The sequence below is a fragment of the Peromyscus eremicus genome, chromosome 2 (genome assembly GCF_949786415.1).
Source record: "Peromyscus eremicus chromosome 2, PerEre_H2_v1, whole genome shotgun sequence".
Lineage (NCBI taxonomy): Eukaryota > Metazoa > Chordata > Mammalia > Rodentia > Cricetidae > Peromyscus > Peromyscus eremicus.
In genome coordinates this window covers 34,229,970-34,247,756 of record NC_081417.1, presented here as the reverse complement: position 1 = coordinate 34,247,756, position 17,787 = coordinate 34,229,970, and the positions used below count along the sequence as shown (strand labels likewise).

The following is a 17,787-nucleotide window of genomic DNA, read 5'->3' as shown; positions in this document are numbered from 1 at the left end:
AGGGCAGAACTCTGACTGCTATGTCCACGCAACGTGCTCAGTGTCACGTGCTCTGCTGGCTGGTCTGGCCGTACAGGCTCCGAACGAACTGGTTATGGCAATGACCCAATGGATCTCTTACATGTTAGAGTTCACCAGCAATCTGTCAGGACTTGGCCACTCTCCACAGCTAACTGTTTGCCCCCATGGACCCAGTTCCATCTATGGAGTGATGACTCAGATCTGCACGTTTGATCTGCTATCACCCATCTAGGATCACTACTGGACAACTCCAGTTGAATGTCCCACAGGCAACAAAAACTGCACAGGTGTAAAAATGAGACCCCCACTTCCTCTCTGCTTCTTCATCTTATCACAGTGAAAGGAAAACCTTGCCTACCACACTCACTCATAACACCATCAGATGGTCACTACTGACACGTCAACACATGTAACTCTTGCTTTGAAGTCAGCACAAGAGACTGCTGAGTGTCCTCAGATATATCTGAGACCACCGTATCATAACCTCATTCTGTTATGCCCACTAGCGCTATTATAATTCAAACTTTGCTATTTCTCTTAGATTCGTAAATTAAAAAAAAAAAAAAAAAAAATCCTCAACTGGTCTTTCTGACTGTTGGCATTCGCTTACAATGTGTATAGGATGATCTTTCTGCAAATCAATCATATTTGGCGAACTTCTAATAAAACACATGCATCATTCAGCTTCCCCATTGGCCGTGTCCACCCTTCTAAGCACAAGGCCCACTTATGCCTTTAGTACTTTGACTCTTCTGCCTGCAGCTGCTTTTCTTCTTAGCCACCCTAAGTTCCTATGCTCTCTTGAAAACTTAACCCAATGTCTCCAGTGTTATGATTCTTTCCTAATTCCTTCAGTTAACTGATCATTCCCATTCACAATTCTTGACATAGTTCACATCTCAATTTAAACCTTACCAGGTCACGTTGATGATGACACATATCAATTCGGTGGGGACAGAGATTACATAACTTCATGCAGCAGACTTCAGATTTTTAACAACTTTTATCCAATTGTATAATGTTTGAACTCTGTGACAGTGGTCCCTGGATTTCTGTATTGGTTTGACTTACCCATCAGTCCCCTCCTTAACCATCACTTCTGTACTCAGTGCTTTATTTGTCCAGAGTGGCTACACAAGCGCTTGCTTCCTGTCCTCTGCTCCACCACTTCCAGTGTTCAGTGAGATCAAATTTTATAGTCAGATTAAGCCTGTGTCTACCTCATTCTTCACATACAAACTAAAGGAATGGACGTTTGTCACATATTATCTACCTACTATCTCTTTATCCATAGTGAGTTCAAACTGTGAGCTTAATGTCATTTTCCAGAAGGAGTCTTTGTTTCCCAAAATATTCCAATCAATAAGCTTGTGCTGTGGGATGTTCTGTATGGCAAATGTGTTGCTCTGATTGGTTGGTAAATAAAACACTGATTGGCCAATAGTCAGGCAGGAGGAAGTATAGGCGGGACAAGGAGGAGGATAAAGCTGGGAAGTGGAAGGCTGAGTTAGAGAGACACTGTCAGCCGCCACGATGAGAAAAAGCATGTGAAGATGCCGGTAAGCCATGAGCCACGTGGCAAGGTATAGATTAATAGAAATGGATTAATTTAAGCTGTAAGAACAGTTAGCAAGAAGCCTGCCACGGCCATACAGTTTGTAACCAATATAAGTCTCTGTGTTTACTTGGTAGGGTCTGAGCGGCTGTGGGACTGGCAGGTGAGAGAGATTTGTCCTGACTGTGGGCCAGGCAGGAAAACTCTAGCTACAAACTTGGTTCAAGATTTTGCTTATACTTATAAAAGGATAGTACTGTACATAGTTACATTTTTCCAATACCCATTTTCTGAGAGTTAAGTATTTTTGTTACATTTATTTATTTAATATGTGTGTGTGTGCAGGTGCGTGTGCCATCATGGCAGGGATGTGGAGGACAGAGGACAAGTTGCAAGAGTTAGCTGTCTCCTTCCACCATGTGGGTCCTGAGGCTTGAACTCAGGCTGTAAGTCTTGGCAGCAAGTGTCTTTACCCAGTGAGCCATCTCGTCACTCCTAAATCTTTTGTTGATGTAGTCATATTAAGGTGGTAGAACTTTCTAGAGCCTAAAATATGCCAAGATTTAAAATATAATCACAATTAGGAAAGTAATTTATTATATTACAATATGATATTTACCCTGTACAGCCTTAAATATTTGCATATTATTTGTTTTGTTTGAGACAAGGTTTCTCTGTGTAGCCCTTGCTGTCCCAGAACTAGCTCTGTAGACCAGGCTGGTCTTGAACTCACAGAGATTCACCTGCCTCTGCCTCTCAAGCTCTGGGGTCAAAGGCATGAACCACCACTTATTTTAGAACAAAACCCAAATTCCCTTTCCACTCAAAACAGTCAGAATTTTTAGATGGCTCAGACCAGTTGTGCAAAGTTAAGGCCAGAAATAAAGCTATTCATCATTGACCTCTGGTTAAAACAAACTAGTATCCATAGACCACAGGCCACCATCACACACCACCCGTACTACAGGGACCAGCCTTCAAACACCATGCAAGTATTATGGTTTAAAATTTTAAAAAAAAATAGCAAACAACAACAAAAGATTTCCAAGCACAAATGTGCCAGCCACTTTGACATAATGTACATAATGCCTATATCAATGAACACTATAAGCTAGTCCATAAATATTAGTTTCCTTCCCTTGTTTTTCCTTGTGTCTCCTAAATAGTCACATACCCTCAAGTGTTAAGGTGGGTAGTTTGGGGGTTTTCTGAGTTTCAAGAATCTTTTATATTCATTATTCCACAGAGCATTTTCTTTCTTTTGTGGAGGCTGGCGAGATGGTAAAGACACCTGTAGCCAAGCTTGATGACCTGAGTTCAATTCCTGGAATTCACATGATGGAAGGAGAGAAAGGAGATTCTTCTGACTTCCACATGCACACACAATCATACACACATAAAACCACCCTCACCAACCAACCAGTCAACCAACCAGCCAACCAGCCAACAAACCGACCAACCAACCAACCAGTCAATCAATGCAATATAATTAAAGAGTTTCCTAGTGGGAGGAGAGAACAACCTATATGGAAAGTTAGGCATCTTTAGACAGCACTGAATTTTGGAAAAAAGGGCAACATTTGAATCATTCAACATGACATGGCTGCCAGCCCCACAATGGGTGCTATAATTAATCTTATGTCACTGGGTAAAAAAAAAAAAAAAAGCCACATCATTGTCAATCTTTCTACCAAAAAGAAATACAATCCACATTAAAATAAAAAAAACCACATTTTCCTTCAAATATTTCATCTTCAAATAATTCCAGATAGCAAAATCTTCATGTTGAGTTGAAATATCTTCTGACAAACGATACAGGTCACAGACCGCTTGACTTAGGGAGGCTGCACGATGACAGCCATTTTTCCCCTGCACCCGGTCACTATTTCAGGCGGATGCCGAGGTCCTGTGATGCCAAGGACTCTACCTCACTTGCATACTAGTTTTCCTCTGAAACATCTTCTGTGCCGCACTATGTACATGTTGGTGCAGAAAGGTTCAAGATGAGTGTCTTTGCCTTTAGAGTTCTGAAACACTAAATGCTTCTCTATGTTTTTTATGTGGGAAAACGTAGCACATCATACTTTACTCTCAAAGTTTATACAAATGATACCATTTTATATATATATATATATATATATATATATATAACAGCTATTTAGAATAGGGTCAGTTTTGAACAATGGAGTACAATACTATGGACTGCTTTACCCAAGATCTTGTTTCTTACCTGTATAACTGGTACTCATCAAAGTATGTTTTCTCATATACACCAGGATTTCTTTCTTCAAACATGGGATTCTTCTTTACAGTCTTTTCCATTTCAGTAAAGTGAGGTGATCTATTAGCCCTTTTTATCAAATAGTTATATGGTGTGTAGTTTGCAAACTTCAGGGGATTTAGCCAGCATAGGTCTAACAGTATCTGACAGAATAAGTCAAACTGCATGAACTTGAGTTGCCCAAGGAATACTCCTGAGTTTTAGGGTCACTGCAAGAAGACCAAATACATACCTCATTTTTCGAGTCTTTGGAAAGCAGCTGAGGTTAAACCCAAGAGGCGCTTTCAAAGAGTAAATGAAAACCACAGCAGCGTATGCTAAGCCCAGGTCAGAACCACAGGTGCATCCTTCCTGCCACTCTGGATTGTGATATGCATCATAGCTTAGATGAGAACATGAACTCAGATGCAACACAGTAAAGGCTATGTTGCAAGGAGAATGTAAAATGGGGGATGTAAGATGGGGGATGTAAAATGGGGGCACATTTCTATGTAGAGTGTAGATGAACGGCTTCTTTCTCCATATTCTATTTGCAAAACTGTACTTGTATTGTCCATTTAAAAACACATACCCCATTCTTAAAAAACTAACACTTCCACCACCACCAACAAGAATATCCCACTGTAAACAGTCACTCTGAAGTGGATTCTGAAGTATCTGGTGTGGAGAATGATTCTGATGGAGCCTAGTCTCTCCCACCTGTCTGTGCCCGCATCACGGTGTGACCTGCATTCACGTTAGACTGCCACAAGTAAACACCAAAAAGCCTGGACCATCATGGTGAACTCAAAGCCGCTAACTTCTTAAGAAAGGCAGATGAAACGTATTAAGTGTGAATTTTATCTGAAAGCAAAGCTTCTTGTTTAAGTACATATTCTCCTTTTGCTAGAAATGGCATCACTATCTAAAACTCCCATTTTGGAAAATAAACTAATATAGTTTAACTGAAACACCAATTAAGTGCTTCCTTATATCACTTATGTGAGGAATAAAATGATATATTTTATTCTAAAGGAATCATAAATGATACCATTCTGTGAATGGTGATCACATTACAGATAAGAGTAAACTGAAAGTAAATATATCCAGGAAAAAAATTTATTAAAATTATTCATTTTCATTTTGAAGTTAAATTTTCCTAATGACTCCTTTAAATAAGCAATTGATCATTCTACTACTTATGAGTAATGTGAGAATAGAAAAGCATAGTAAAGGTCAAAACTTTAGAAGAATGCAAAGTATAATATAAGCAAAATCTTCTACTTCAGCTCCAATGCACAGTATCCCAGCCATCGTTGTCATAATTTTCCTTACAACACCGAATAATTTTGAAACAGTGTGGCACTGTAACTAGAGACCAGCAAGGTTTACGAGAAACTCTGCAACACTATGACTGAATTATAACTTTGACTTATTTTTCTCAAATGTGTAGGGTTATAGATGCAGACTGGTTACGGCAGACAACATCTGGGGTGTACAAATCATTGACATAAATATTTTTCTAAAAAGGATATATCTACAAGAATGCTCAGGTTCTAAAAAGATAATTAAAATCTACTCAATAAAACTTCAGAGAAAAAAGTACTCATTTATGAAAGGGTTCAAAAGTCAGATTTCTAAAATACTGAAAATCTTTTGGTGGTAGGAGCTAGAAAGACGGCTTAGCAGTTAAGAGCAGATTGCTCTTGTAAAAGTTCCCAGCACCCACCTGTGACCCAGCTCTAGAGGACCTGGGGCCTCTGGCCTCCAAGAGCATCTGTAAAAACATGCATAACACACACACACACACACACACACACACACACACACACACACACACACGTCAAAATAAAACTTAAAAATCTTTAGTGGGAATTCCTGAGAATAAAGGGTGATTAGGAATGTGTGAATGTCAGTCACACTCTGCTCTATGGAATCAGTTGTGTGAAGAACATTCACTGTGTAATGATTTTGTATTTATTAAAAAAATACTTATTTTTTTGCCGGGCGGTGGTGGCGCACGCCTTTAATCCCAGCACTCGGGAGGCAGAGCCAGGCGGATCTCTGTGAGTTCGAGGCCAGCCTGGGCTACCAAGTGAGTTCCAGGAAAGGCGCAAAGCTACGCAGAGAAACCCTGTCTCGAAAAACCAAAAAAAAAAAAAAAAAAAAAAATACTTATTTTTTTAATATGTATTAAAAATATGTATTTATATAAAAATGTTATTTTATACATTTAAACAGAAGGGTGTGAACCTAATACCCACATTTGCCTGAGCAAATCAGCTTTTTGTCACTTGTAAATTTCAAGTAAAGACTGGGAAGTGGAAATAAAATGAAGTTAAAGCAACCTTTTCCCAGACTCAAGTGTCTTCACCTGGCAATACGACATAACTCACACGCACAGTAGCTTGCTGAGGTGTAACTCAGACTGCCATGGGCAAGGGGAGGCCCAAGGGGAATCTGCACAGCTCTGTAGGAATGACAACTGTTCAGTGTGGATGAAATGGAAAGGCACTGGCCTAGGAACAAAGACAACAATTTATTGTTTTTCAAGTTCCAGAATAAAAGTAACAGAAGGACATTCCATCTCTAACAAGCTGGTCTTACAATTTCTAGCTACAGTCTAATTCAATCACATAAGAAACAAAAATTCTGTATGATTTTCTACCTGAGGAAATTATCCCGAAAGAAATATGCTTTAATACTCTTAACCACAAAGAGCCTTCCACATCGGCATGATGATGGGAATTCACGTGACACACTGGAGTCCACTTCCCAAAGAGACCGCTGTGCGGCTGGCAGGCTGTGATCCACAGGCAGCACAACCCACTAAAGTGAAGAAGCCTGGTGACATTTAAAAACCAGCTGCTTATAGTCGCTAATATGTAAAAATCATGGTACACAGATCTGGAAATGTTTAACTTGCCCATAAACAAGAGCATATTACCTCAGCACAAGCTTTTAAGAGCAGCCTAAATAGCCAGCCCAGCCATGGGGGTAGCAGACCCTATGTTGATTAAAGTGAAGATCTGATAAAATTATAACCATTATCATTGCCAAGAACTAATGAAGAACAAACTTAAAAACTTCATTTCTTCTGGCAGCAAAATCATCTCTGTTGTTCTATAACCAAGGAAAACTCAACTCCGAGCTGAATGCAACTTGTGCTGTGTGTACAGAGATGGAGTGCCATTCGCAGACATTTCTAAAGGACTACATTTATGAATGAGCAGTGGGTTTCTTTTCATCACAGTTTATTGTAATTTATCCTACGTAGATTACCGGTAGAACTAAGTATTAGTCTAGTACTTTAACTATATGAATCAAAGCCTTTTGTTTAAACAGTGATTTATTGTAATTCTTAAGGTAAACAACAAATTCTAAAATTATAACTCGAAATTAAGCATTTAAATTTCAGATGACAGAGTCAGTAATTGGTAACATCTTCTTCAACTTGATATTAATAGTCTGATTTAAAAACACTAGCAACTACCTGGCAATAGAGTTGAAAGAATCATAAGGGATCTGTGAAGTAAGAAACCAAACCAAACATGCAAAATACTCCCAACACATGGTCTTCTTTCCCATTGGATAACTGACCCCGTGAAACGTTATAATACATGATCATTCTACACAGTACACATCTTCTAGAACATTTCTACAGGAAATTACAGGTTTTGGTCTTGAGGGGGGAGGCTAGGATGGAGAGGGGTGAGACCGTGAAATGTAGGGAGCCATATCTTCTACACGAAGGCAAGCTGCAGTTTTATCCAGTTGACTGGCAGTTAACACTTCAGTACACAGCTTTCCAGGCAACTAAGAACCAGCACATGTGAACTCCCTTCCCACAGTTGACAATTCTTTTAAAAGGGTTCATATAGATATAAAGGAGTGTTGTTGTGTTTTTTCCTCCAAAAGGGGACAAATAGAGGAGAAGCTTCATCCCCAAATCCGTACATACAATTCAGCTGTGTGCTGGTTTGAGCTCACCACAAGACAGCTGTTGTACCACCACCAGAGGTAGATGCTTCTCCACCTCTCTGGCTCAGCACATGATCCAATACAACAGACCCTCATTATTATACCTCACGCAACAAGAAAGCATTCCATTGCTGTCAGTGCCGTGGTTAATGAATCCTAAGGCAACAGACTTCTAGGATGCTGGACCTTACAAATGTACCTACATTATTACAAGCTGCAGCATGGCAAATTCAAAACTGCTATTAAATCAAATCATCAGCAGAAAAACTCAACCATAATTGTAAAAAGCGGGACAGTGATGTAAAACTCTAACGCCAAGTGTCTCAAGGAGAACTCGGTTTGTGGAAAACACAGTGAGGAGACAGGTGGACGTAATCAAGACCAACTGGGAGACAGGACAGAGGAGGAAGGCAGGGCTGGAGGGATGGATGGAGAGGGAGAGGAGGGGGAGAGAAAGGGAGTGAGAGGGGAGAGCGTGAGTGAGAGTATAAATGTGAAGATGACTATGAAGAGAGCCAGGCAGCAACAGAACTACTGGACAGAAGAGAGAAAACAAGGCATGTGCTATGGCTCTCTTTTTTCTGTCTTCTGGGTTCCTACGTAATTTACAATGTAAGTAGCATGGAGGCCACATTAGCAGGCCAGAATGAGCCTTGTGATGCACAGAAATGAAGGATTTGGGGCTAATGGGTTCTTTTATTTTCTTTTTGTTTTCTTTTCAATCATACCTGAAAGCCTTGAATCCTTGCTAAATATTCCAGTTGTTTTGAAGGCTGTACTGGAGAACAAGGGGGGGTAGGAGAACTTCCTTTTAAACCTATGGCTTCAGCTGTAGGAGATGTTCCATTCATAAGGAGTTCCCTGGCAACTGTGGCTGAACTAGTCGATGAGGGAGACATACTGAAGAAAGAACTTGAAGGTTGGTTCATATCTTTGGGTGACAAGTAGCCTAGAGTCGTGCCAGAGGTCACTCTGTGGCGGCTGGCTTCCATCTCTTGATAAACATCAGGAGAGAGATGAAGAATTCCTTTTGGAGCTATGAATGAAATAAAGGCACGGTGTTAATGCACTTAAAATAATTCAAACAGAAACACACTGTAGCACTGTTAAGTCAATGGCTTCCTTTGCTGTAGTGACGCAGGAACGAGAAACTGCCCACCCACCAAGCCTCTTCCTCACGCCTGAGGAGGAGGCTGCAGCACGTATTCAGAGAACACTGGGTATAAAGTTGAAGGGGGAGAAGCCTGGGAATGGGCACCATCTTCATCCTGAAGCTCAGTAGTGTGCACCTCATATGAGAGAGGAAACATCCTCAACGTGCCTCAGTTGAGGCAAAGGAGACAAATGAGGGCAGCCGCAGTCCAAACACCAGCTTCAGAGACACAAACCCAACCACCAGTGGCCTGCTGGTCCTCTACTCCTCGATGCCCATCCCACAGACACTGAAGTGATTGTTTTTTCAAGAGTTTACTTTTCCCCCAACATTTATTTGGGAATTTCACACAACACACCCCATCACACTCAATTTCCATTCCTCCGAAGTCCACCTACCTACCAACCTCTGCCCCCTCCCAAAAAAGAAAAAGAGAAAAGAAAAAAATACACTAGTCCAATTTGTGTTGCCCATATACTCACTGGAGCATGCTCAATTCCCCAGTGGCCAGCCCCTTAAAGAAAACTGAGTCCTTCCCCATCCCGTGCCCCCAGAAGCCATCAACTGTGAAGAGCTACACTTCACATTCCTGTCACAATTTTGAAGGACTCTCTTCAATGGCTTCCTGTCTAGACTGTTTCTTTTGGGGGTGGGGTGGGGGAGGTTGTCACAGAAACCTTCAATGTCTCCAATTCTCAATTATGAGTCTGTGGTCATCAATACCATTGCAAAGAAGCTTCCCTGCCCATAACAGCCAGCAGGAGCACGGATGATGGACTTCTACATGGTCTCCAGTGGCAGCACATACCAAGAACCTCAACATGGTCCCCAGTGACACCATGGAACATGGACCCCAACACGGCCTCCAGCAGCAGGATGGACCAACATGGCCTTAGGTGGCAGCACAGCAGACTCCTCAGAGCTGCTGAGAGTTCCCACGGGTGCTGCAGCTGGCATCTCGAATGTAAACTCCTCTTACTTTAAGTTCTATGTACTGTGTGGAAGGAGGCAGAGAGGGTGCTGGGCCCCTAGACCTGTAGTTACAGGCACTCGTCAGCCACCTGGTGTGGGTGCTGGGAACGTAACTCAGGTCTTCCACAAGAGCACTAAACGTCAGCCACCTGGTGTGGGTGCTGGGAACGTAACTCAGGTCTTCCACAAGAGCACTAAACGTCAGCCACCTGGTGTGGGTGCTGGGAACGTAACTCAGGTCTTCCACAAGAGCACTAAACGTCAGCCACCTGGTGTGGGTGCTGGGAACGTAACTCAGGTCTTCCACAAGAGCACTAAACGTCAGCCACCTGGTGTGGGTGCTGGGAACGTAACTCAGGTCTTCCTTCCACAAGAGCACTAAACGTCAGCCACCTGGTGTGGGTGCTGGGAACGTAACTCAGGTCTTCCACAAGAGCATTAAACGCTTGAAACCGCTGAGCCATCTCTCCAGACATGAAAGCTTTTCAACTGTTAGCTCTGGGTTAGGCTAGAAGCAGCTGTTTTAGCCTTCACCTTTGTCTCTTCTCTGTGGGCCTGGGTGGCTGAGTACACCACATCCATTAGCATTCTCAGACAGACTAAACAGGGATCAATCATCAGAACAGGCTCCGAACAGGTGAACTATAAGAACAATGCCATAGGCTAGAAATCTAGTACACAGATACTGAATTTTTCCTATCACTTTAGGTACAGCTAGTGCCACATGGCTATTTTCATGCTTGCCTGGGGTTCAGGAGCCTCTCTGACTAGTTTCTAGATCTTTCATCAACGGAATACGCCCATGTACTATGTAAGCTGTCATGTCTGTAGACATAAGAAGGGTGCAGGGCTTCACAGACTGCTATCCTTCTCCTCCTTCCGCCATGCACCGGCTCCCCATCACTGACACTACAGTATTTAAACTCGTTCAGATGACACAGGAAGCCCTTCTGACTCCTTACCACTCGGTTCTGGCCTACCAAATTCTTTATGAAGAGCCTACACCCCAGACACACTTTCTGATTGTCCAGGCTGATAACACACACATGTACACACATACTTAGACACATTCTCCTCCGCTCCCTCACGGCTCCTAACTTTAATTCTAACTGGTGTGTTCTGGACAGGGTGCCAATAATACTGTCTGACTTGAAGTCACTGACAGCTTGTTAGGGCAAGAAAATGAAAACGGATCATACAAACGTAGTATGTATCTCACTAGGTACAGGAGTGAGGAGAGAACTAAGGCGGATGGACAGTATGGACATGGGAAGGGCCTGGAGAGTTTGTGCTGCGAGAAACCTCCAACGGTGTCTAACGGGTTCTCACTACCAGGATGTAGAGAGTGTGGGAGCTGCAAGAGCAAAGGCAGGGTTCCTGTATCCTGATTCCAAAGGCACAACAAAGCTCTGTGCTTTCACACAACGACACTAGCTTAAAAGATCTACTCAATTTTATACTGTTCTTTTTACCTTTCTGATAGTTTTCAAGTTCTATACATTAATAAGTATAGTATTTTTTAATTCTAAAAAAATTTTAATTTCAAAAATTCGAAGAAAAAAAGGAACTGGGAAAAATACAGAAAAATCTCCATAGCCAGCAGAAGATAAATCAGTTGCTTTAAAGATGTTTTTAGTCCTTTGCATCTACATATTTTTTACTTGTTGTAACTTCAAGAGAAATAAAAATCCAAGACTCTACGTGACTTCTGTTGTTTACACAACAACACTTCTGTACTAAGTTTAAAACATGGCATTTTGGTTATAGAACTGTTGTGTTTAAAGCAGTTCCAGGGTTAGGGTAGGGAAACCGAGTTGGAGAGCTCTTCCCAGTGCACAGAGGTCTGCGTTTAACCCCAGCACTACATTAAAAAAAAATCTACATGGCTGCCCATTGAATTGGTTTCTAATTTTGACAACTGTAGACATAATGATGAACATTCTTGGAGTTAAATCCCTGTTCATGTGAACATTTGTTTCCTTTAAGTGGAAATAGAATTCTAACTCAAAGGATATGCATTTTAGATTCTTTTTTATTTTGCATTACTGAAGTGTCCTCCAAATAAACTGTACTAACTTCACATTCCCACAGAAATACTTGAACGTGTCTTATTTCCTATTCTGGATTGGATATTATACTTGAAGACTGCTGCCATTTATTAATGGTGACAGAGGGCAGGTCAGTGGTTGCCTGGGAACGGAGCCGGCAAGAGTGGCAATCTACAAAAGGGCCTGAGGAAACTTTGGGGGAGGTAGAAGTGTTCACTTCACAGGCTTACAAACATGTCAAAAGGGATCAAAGTGCACCTGCCACATGCACTTTATCATACTTCATTAAAACTAGGAAAACAGTTTCCAACTTGATAAGTGAAATGTTACTATTCCTCCATCTTTTCACTATATGCACACTATATATAATTCTTATTTAAATAATTTTAAACTCTATAACTCTAAATTATATACTTAGTTCAGTAAGTCAAGGAACAAGAAAATTGGGGAGTGGATCTTTGATCATATTCAAAGAGAAATGAATATGATCAACGCACACTGTATAACTTCTCAAAGAACAAACAAAAATGAATAAATTCAAAATAAAAAGAGAAAGCCATCAAGAAAGTTAACATCATTACTTCAGACTGAAGATTTCTTAATTTTGCTTTTAGACAGGATCCCTCTATGTGTCCCTGGCTGGCCCCAAGGGTCAGCCAACCTGCCGCTGCCCACTGAACACTGGGATTACAGGTGATCTATCACTGCCCCGGCTTCCAGGGTGTTATTACAGGGCTGTTCTCCAAGAGCAGCATAGCAGATAATAAAGATGCTCTCAATCCTCACAGCAGCAACTCAGTGGCAGCATGCCACTGCAGTTAGGGTTTCTCACCTCACGGCAAAGTCTAAGCAGAGTCCGTTCTTTCTAGAGTCCACCAAAAAGGCAGCTGCAGAAATGTGAATTTATGTAATTGATAATCACTTTCTGAGTGATTTTCAACTTGAACACTGGGAACTATAGAGATCAATCAAATTTCATTTTTTTCATGCTGTACAATTAAGCTGCTTTTCAATAATATAATGACTCAAAATATAATCAAATAAGAATTTAAGATATGTACACTTAAGGATCTTTAACTTGTCATTTAGGTTTCCCAGAAAACTGTATTTACATTTCTATTGGGATAAACTAAACACACTTCTGCCAAAACAGAGTCCAGTTGTTCTAAACAGTCACTACCATTGTACAGCATTCAACTGTTCATTTCTATTTTGGATAGGCTTTTTTTCAATGTAACCACCCCAGGTCTGTACCTTCTCTGAACCCAGTTTTGCTTGTGGACCTCAACTAAACATCACGTTTACCTGCTGGGGCTTGTCACAGTCCACTGTATTGACCCTTTATTTGCAGAGGTCCTGAACCCATTCTCCCACCATCTGTCTTTTGTTCCTGATCTGGCCTTTGATACTCCCACTGTGGGACTTTCTGAATGTAACCACTGTGCACAGCTACCCTGCAGATACAATACTGGCACTGTCCTCGTGTTTCACTAGCATTACTTAACTCCCACAACCACCAGGAGATAGGGCTTTCCTACATTAGAGATGAGAAACTGTTGTCAGGCACACTCAGTCAAGGTTACCTGGATGTGGTGGTGTGAATGAGAATGCCCCCAGCCCCCACGCTCACATATTTGAATGCTTTGTCCCCAGCTGGTAGAACTGTTTGGGAAGGTTAGGAGGTGTGGCTTTCTTGGAAGAGATGTGTCATTGGGAGTGGGGTTGAGGTTCCAATAGCTCATGCTATTCCCATTTAGGTGTCTCTCTCTCTCTCTCTCTCTCTCTCTCTCTCTCTCTCTCTCTCTCTCTCTCTCTCTCTCTCTCTCCTCCCAACCCCCGCCCTTTATCTGTGGATCAGATGTAACCTTTTAGCTAATGCTCCAGTCCCACGCCTGTCTGCCTGACTGCCTGCCCGCTGCCATGCTCCCTGTCACGTTGGTCCTGAAACTGTAAATTGCCTTGGTCATGGTGTCTCCTCAATAGAAAATTAACTATGCAATAGAAAAGTAACTATGACACTGAGTAATATGCAGCAATGTTAGAATTTACATTAAGAATCTACCTAGATTTAAAAAAAAAACACTAGTCAAAAGAATAACTATGAAAATATCAAAGAGAATGAAAAAGTTAAACTAAAGAAGCTAACAGTATGAGAGAGATTTATAGAATAATCTAACAAAAAATGTAAAACAGCCATGATGAAACCCTTCAGTGGGCAAATATAAACATGTAACACAAGTGAAAAACAGGAAGCCTCAGCAAATAGAAAGGCCTGAACAAAGGAGGAAAAGACAGGCAGCTGGTGGCACAGGCCTATAATCCCAGCACTTGGGAGGCAGAGGCGGAAGGAACATCAAGCTCATGGCCAGCCTGAGAGGGAGGGAGAGGAGGAGGAAGAGGGAAAGGAAGAAGAGGAGGGAGAAAGGCAGGCAGAGAACAGAAGAGAAGTGGGGGTGTGGGGGCAGAGAGACAGACAGACAGACAGAGACAAAGACTAAGAGAATCAAACAGAAATTCTAACACTTACAATAAAATTAAAGTATAATGGATAAATTCGATAGCTGAGTGGAGGGGGCAAAGACTGCATCTTCGGCAGCTCACAGGGCCTGGGTCACCACTTCATCCGTGTGTATGTGCTGCCCACCTCTCGGCTATTCATGAACCACCCCACTACCAGATCACTGCAGCAGCACTCACAGTCAAGAAGCCTTCACTGCCTTACTAACGGGTCCAAAGAGATATGAAGAGGCAAATGAAAAAGGAGGGAAGGGGCTTTAATTGGGGAAGACGGGGTTGGGGGGGCAATACAGGGAGAAGGGAGAGGGGAGAGGGAAGGAGGGGAAGAGGGAAGGGAAGAGGGAGGGAGGGGGAAAATAACACTAAGGATGTTCGAAAAGCCACAAGGAAAATTAGTTTTTATTTACTTAAAATTACATATAATACATAGAAGTGTATATATGTACACACACACACCATGAAGTTATATGGCCTGGGCAGACAACACTCTCCACTAAGAGAGCCACAGACTGACAGAAACCTCAGTAGCAGGCATGAGAAAGCCCCTTTCCACTTGTGGGTGGGGAATCCCAGATTTTCCCATAATATTATAGCTACTGCTGTTGCCCTTGGTTGCCTCCCAGAGACTGAAGACATCACGCATTTTGGACTCAGGACTTGGAGGATCCAAGCGAAATCTGACCTGAAAGCATCCTTCCTGAGGACTAACATTCACAGTACCAGAAGGTGCCATGCAAGGTTCCAAGGGAGAGAAGAAACCAACAGTCCTACCCAGCTGTGACCCATGCACCACAACAATGACCAGCATGACACAGTACCCCTAAGGGTGCACCAGTACATATACTTTGGTGGTAACCAACAGCTTGGACTTAAGGTTCACTCAACAGGAGGGAAATCATGCCTGGTGCTGGAAACCTAGACAATTCCCTGGGGCTACTGAGGTCATGGATCTTAGCAGAGAACTTACTACCACCACTTTACTAGACCCTAACTGTTGAAAATGAAGAGAACAACTGAACATAGGATCCTCACACCTAATGAATGTGTCTTCAGCACAACTCTTGCACCTAAGGTCAAGGACATTGCAAAAAAGAAGCTTAAGGATTTTAAGAGCCAGGAGAGTAGGAAATCTACTATGAGACTGTGTCTTCTAGAATGTCAGGGAAGCTTTACTCATGATACCTCAACAATGTGGCTGTCTAAACAATATCTGAACAGAAACAACCCCAGCAGACATGCTAAAGTGGAAGGGGGTTTATCTCACAGGGCCTCATCCCTACACATAAAACTACAGGTGAAGAGGGAAGGCTGAGAGCAGAATTAGTCCTCCCTGGGAATGAGGTCCCTTGGTTGGGTTTCCAGCACTAAGTGGTCATCCTTGAAAACATACACATACAAGCAGCACTGGATAGACTCAGCTCATTGTATTTATATATTTATGCATGCACATTATATTAAACAACTTAAGAGAAAGAAGCTATGATTGGAGGAGACAGGAGGGATTGGAGGAAGGAAAGAGAAGGGGGAATGATGTAATTATATTTTAATTTAAACAAAAAGAAATATTTGGACATAAAACCAAAGAACAGACTAGCTCTGATACTCTGTGGCAAAGCTGCAGGTCATATGAGAAAAAACAATATATTAAAGGTTTAGTGCTACGGCCCTGCAGCATTTGGGAGAGCAAGCCGTGCACCTCACCCAGGCAACACAGTAGAGCTGCCCTGGTGGTATGGGTACTGGTGAGCTGGCCCTGAGGGCACAAGAGCAGAACTGGCCCTGCTCCTTGCTGCCTGCTGCAGTGGGTGAGCTAGCTGGGGCAATGCTGGACAGCTTGCTCTGGTTGTGTCGATGCAGGAGAGCTGGCAGGCTGACCCAGCTACCACCCAGCTACCAGGCCCAGAACCAGGGCTATGAGTTGGCCCACCCCAACATCCACCGAATCTATGAACTGCTGGAGCATGTGAAAGGGATGAACCTACAGATCCAAACAGCAGGATCTCTATGCCACAGGCCAACAACAGGATATCCAAGAGGAGTCCCAGAGAGGGCCCGGTATTGAGGGTGTAGCAGAAGCCAGAGGCCTAGAACAGACCAATGACTCATTGCAATGAACATTTGCAAGTAAAGATGTATGGACTGAAGGGTTTACTGTGTGACTCACTGTGTCACACTACAGCTTCCACACCAAGACTTTTTTTCTTTTTGTATGTTAGGTTTTTTGTTTTGTTTTGTTTGTTTTTTGTTTTTTGATTTTGCTTTTCTTTTAAATTTTATTTTATTGGGGGGGGGAGACTGCAGGGGCAAAGGGTAGATATGGAGAGACAGGGAGATGAATGGGATTGAGATGCATGATGTGAAGTCCACAAAGAATCAATAATAAAAAGTCTTAAAAAAAGTTTAGTGCTACAATGGGTTTTTGTGGAATGTACCTTTTAAGAACAAGGGGAGGCTATTATATAACACAAAACTCAATGCAATCACTGAAAAGGCCACATAAATGACATCAATGAGACACTCTAGATAATCTCAGATTTCTAAATGGAAGCCGGGCAGTGGTGGTGCATGTCTTTAATCCCAGCACTGCAGAGGCAGGCGGATCTCTGTGAGTTCAAGGCCAGCCTGGGCTGCAGAGTGAGTTCCAGGACAGGCTCCAAAGCTACACAGAGAAACCCTGTCTCAAAAAACCAAAAGAAAAAAAATGTTCTAAGTGGAGTTCTAAATAGTAGTCAAGAAAGTCACAGGACAATAAGAGAAAAAACAGAACAAAATAAAATGGCAGGCTTTAGGTTTGATGTATACTAGTGACATAAAATATAAATTATCTACATATACCAATTAAAAGGAGATTGGCGCTTTAAGTTTGAAAATAAGGTGCACTACCTATATGCTATCCACAAGAAGCTCATGTCAAATATAACAATACAGGCAAGTTAAGAATAAAAGAATAATAAAAATAGATAAAATATATAGGCATTCATTAAAACCAAGTAGGAGAATCTGTTTTGAAATAATGAGATAAGAAGATGCATGCATCCATTCCTATACAACCATAACAAGTACAAACTCAACTCAACAGTCTGAAAATTATCCTAAGGAAATCTGGAAACAGAAACAATTTCCTTCTGAAATAAATAGTTTGGATCGCCTTTGCTCTCAGTTCATGGGAAGCAACTTCTAAAACTCCTCAAACTTCAAGTGGAAAGAGCATCTTTATTATTCCTGGTAGGTGTGATGGAGCACACAAGAATTTATGCTAGTTAGACATCTAATGGTGGGC

General features: G+C 41.9%; 1 protein-coding gene across 1 annotated transcript in view; it reads right to left on the bottom strand.

Moving 5' to 3' along the window:
* Stau2 (staufen double-stranded RNA binding protein 2) overlaps positions 1 to 17,787 on the bottom strand; it is a 281,392-nt gene that overhangs the window by 108,555 nt on the left and 155,050 nt on the right. The window contains exon 12 of the mRNA XM_059253987.1: positions 8,546 to 8,853. Within this exon, the coding sequence (XP_059109970.1) occupies positions 8,546 to 8,853 (308 nt within the window). The remainder of the gene's footprint in view (positions 1 to 8,545; positions 8,854 to 17,787) is intronic.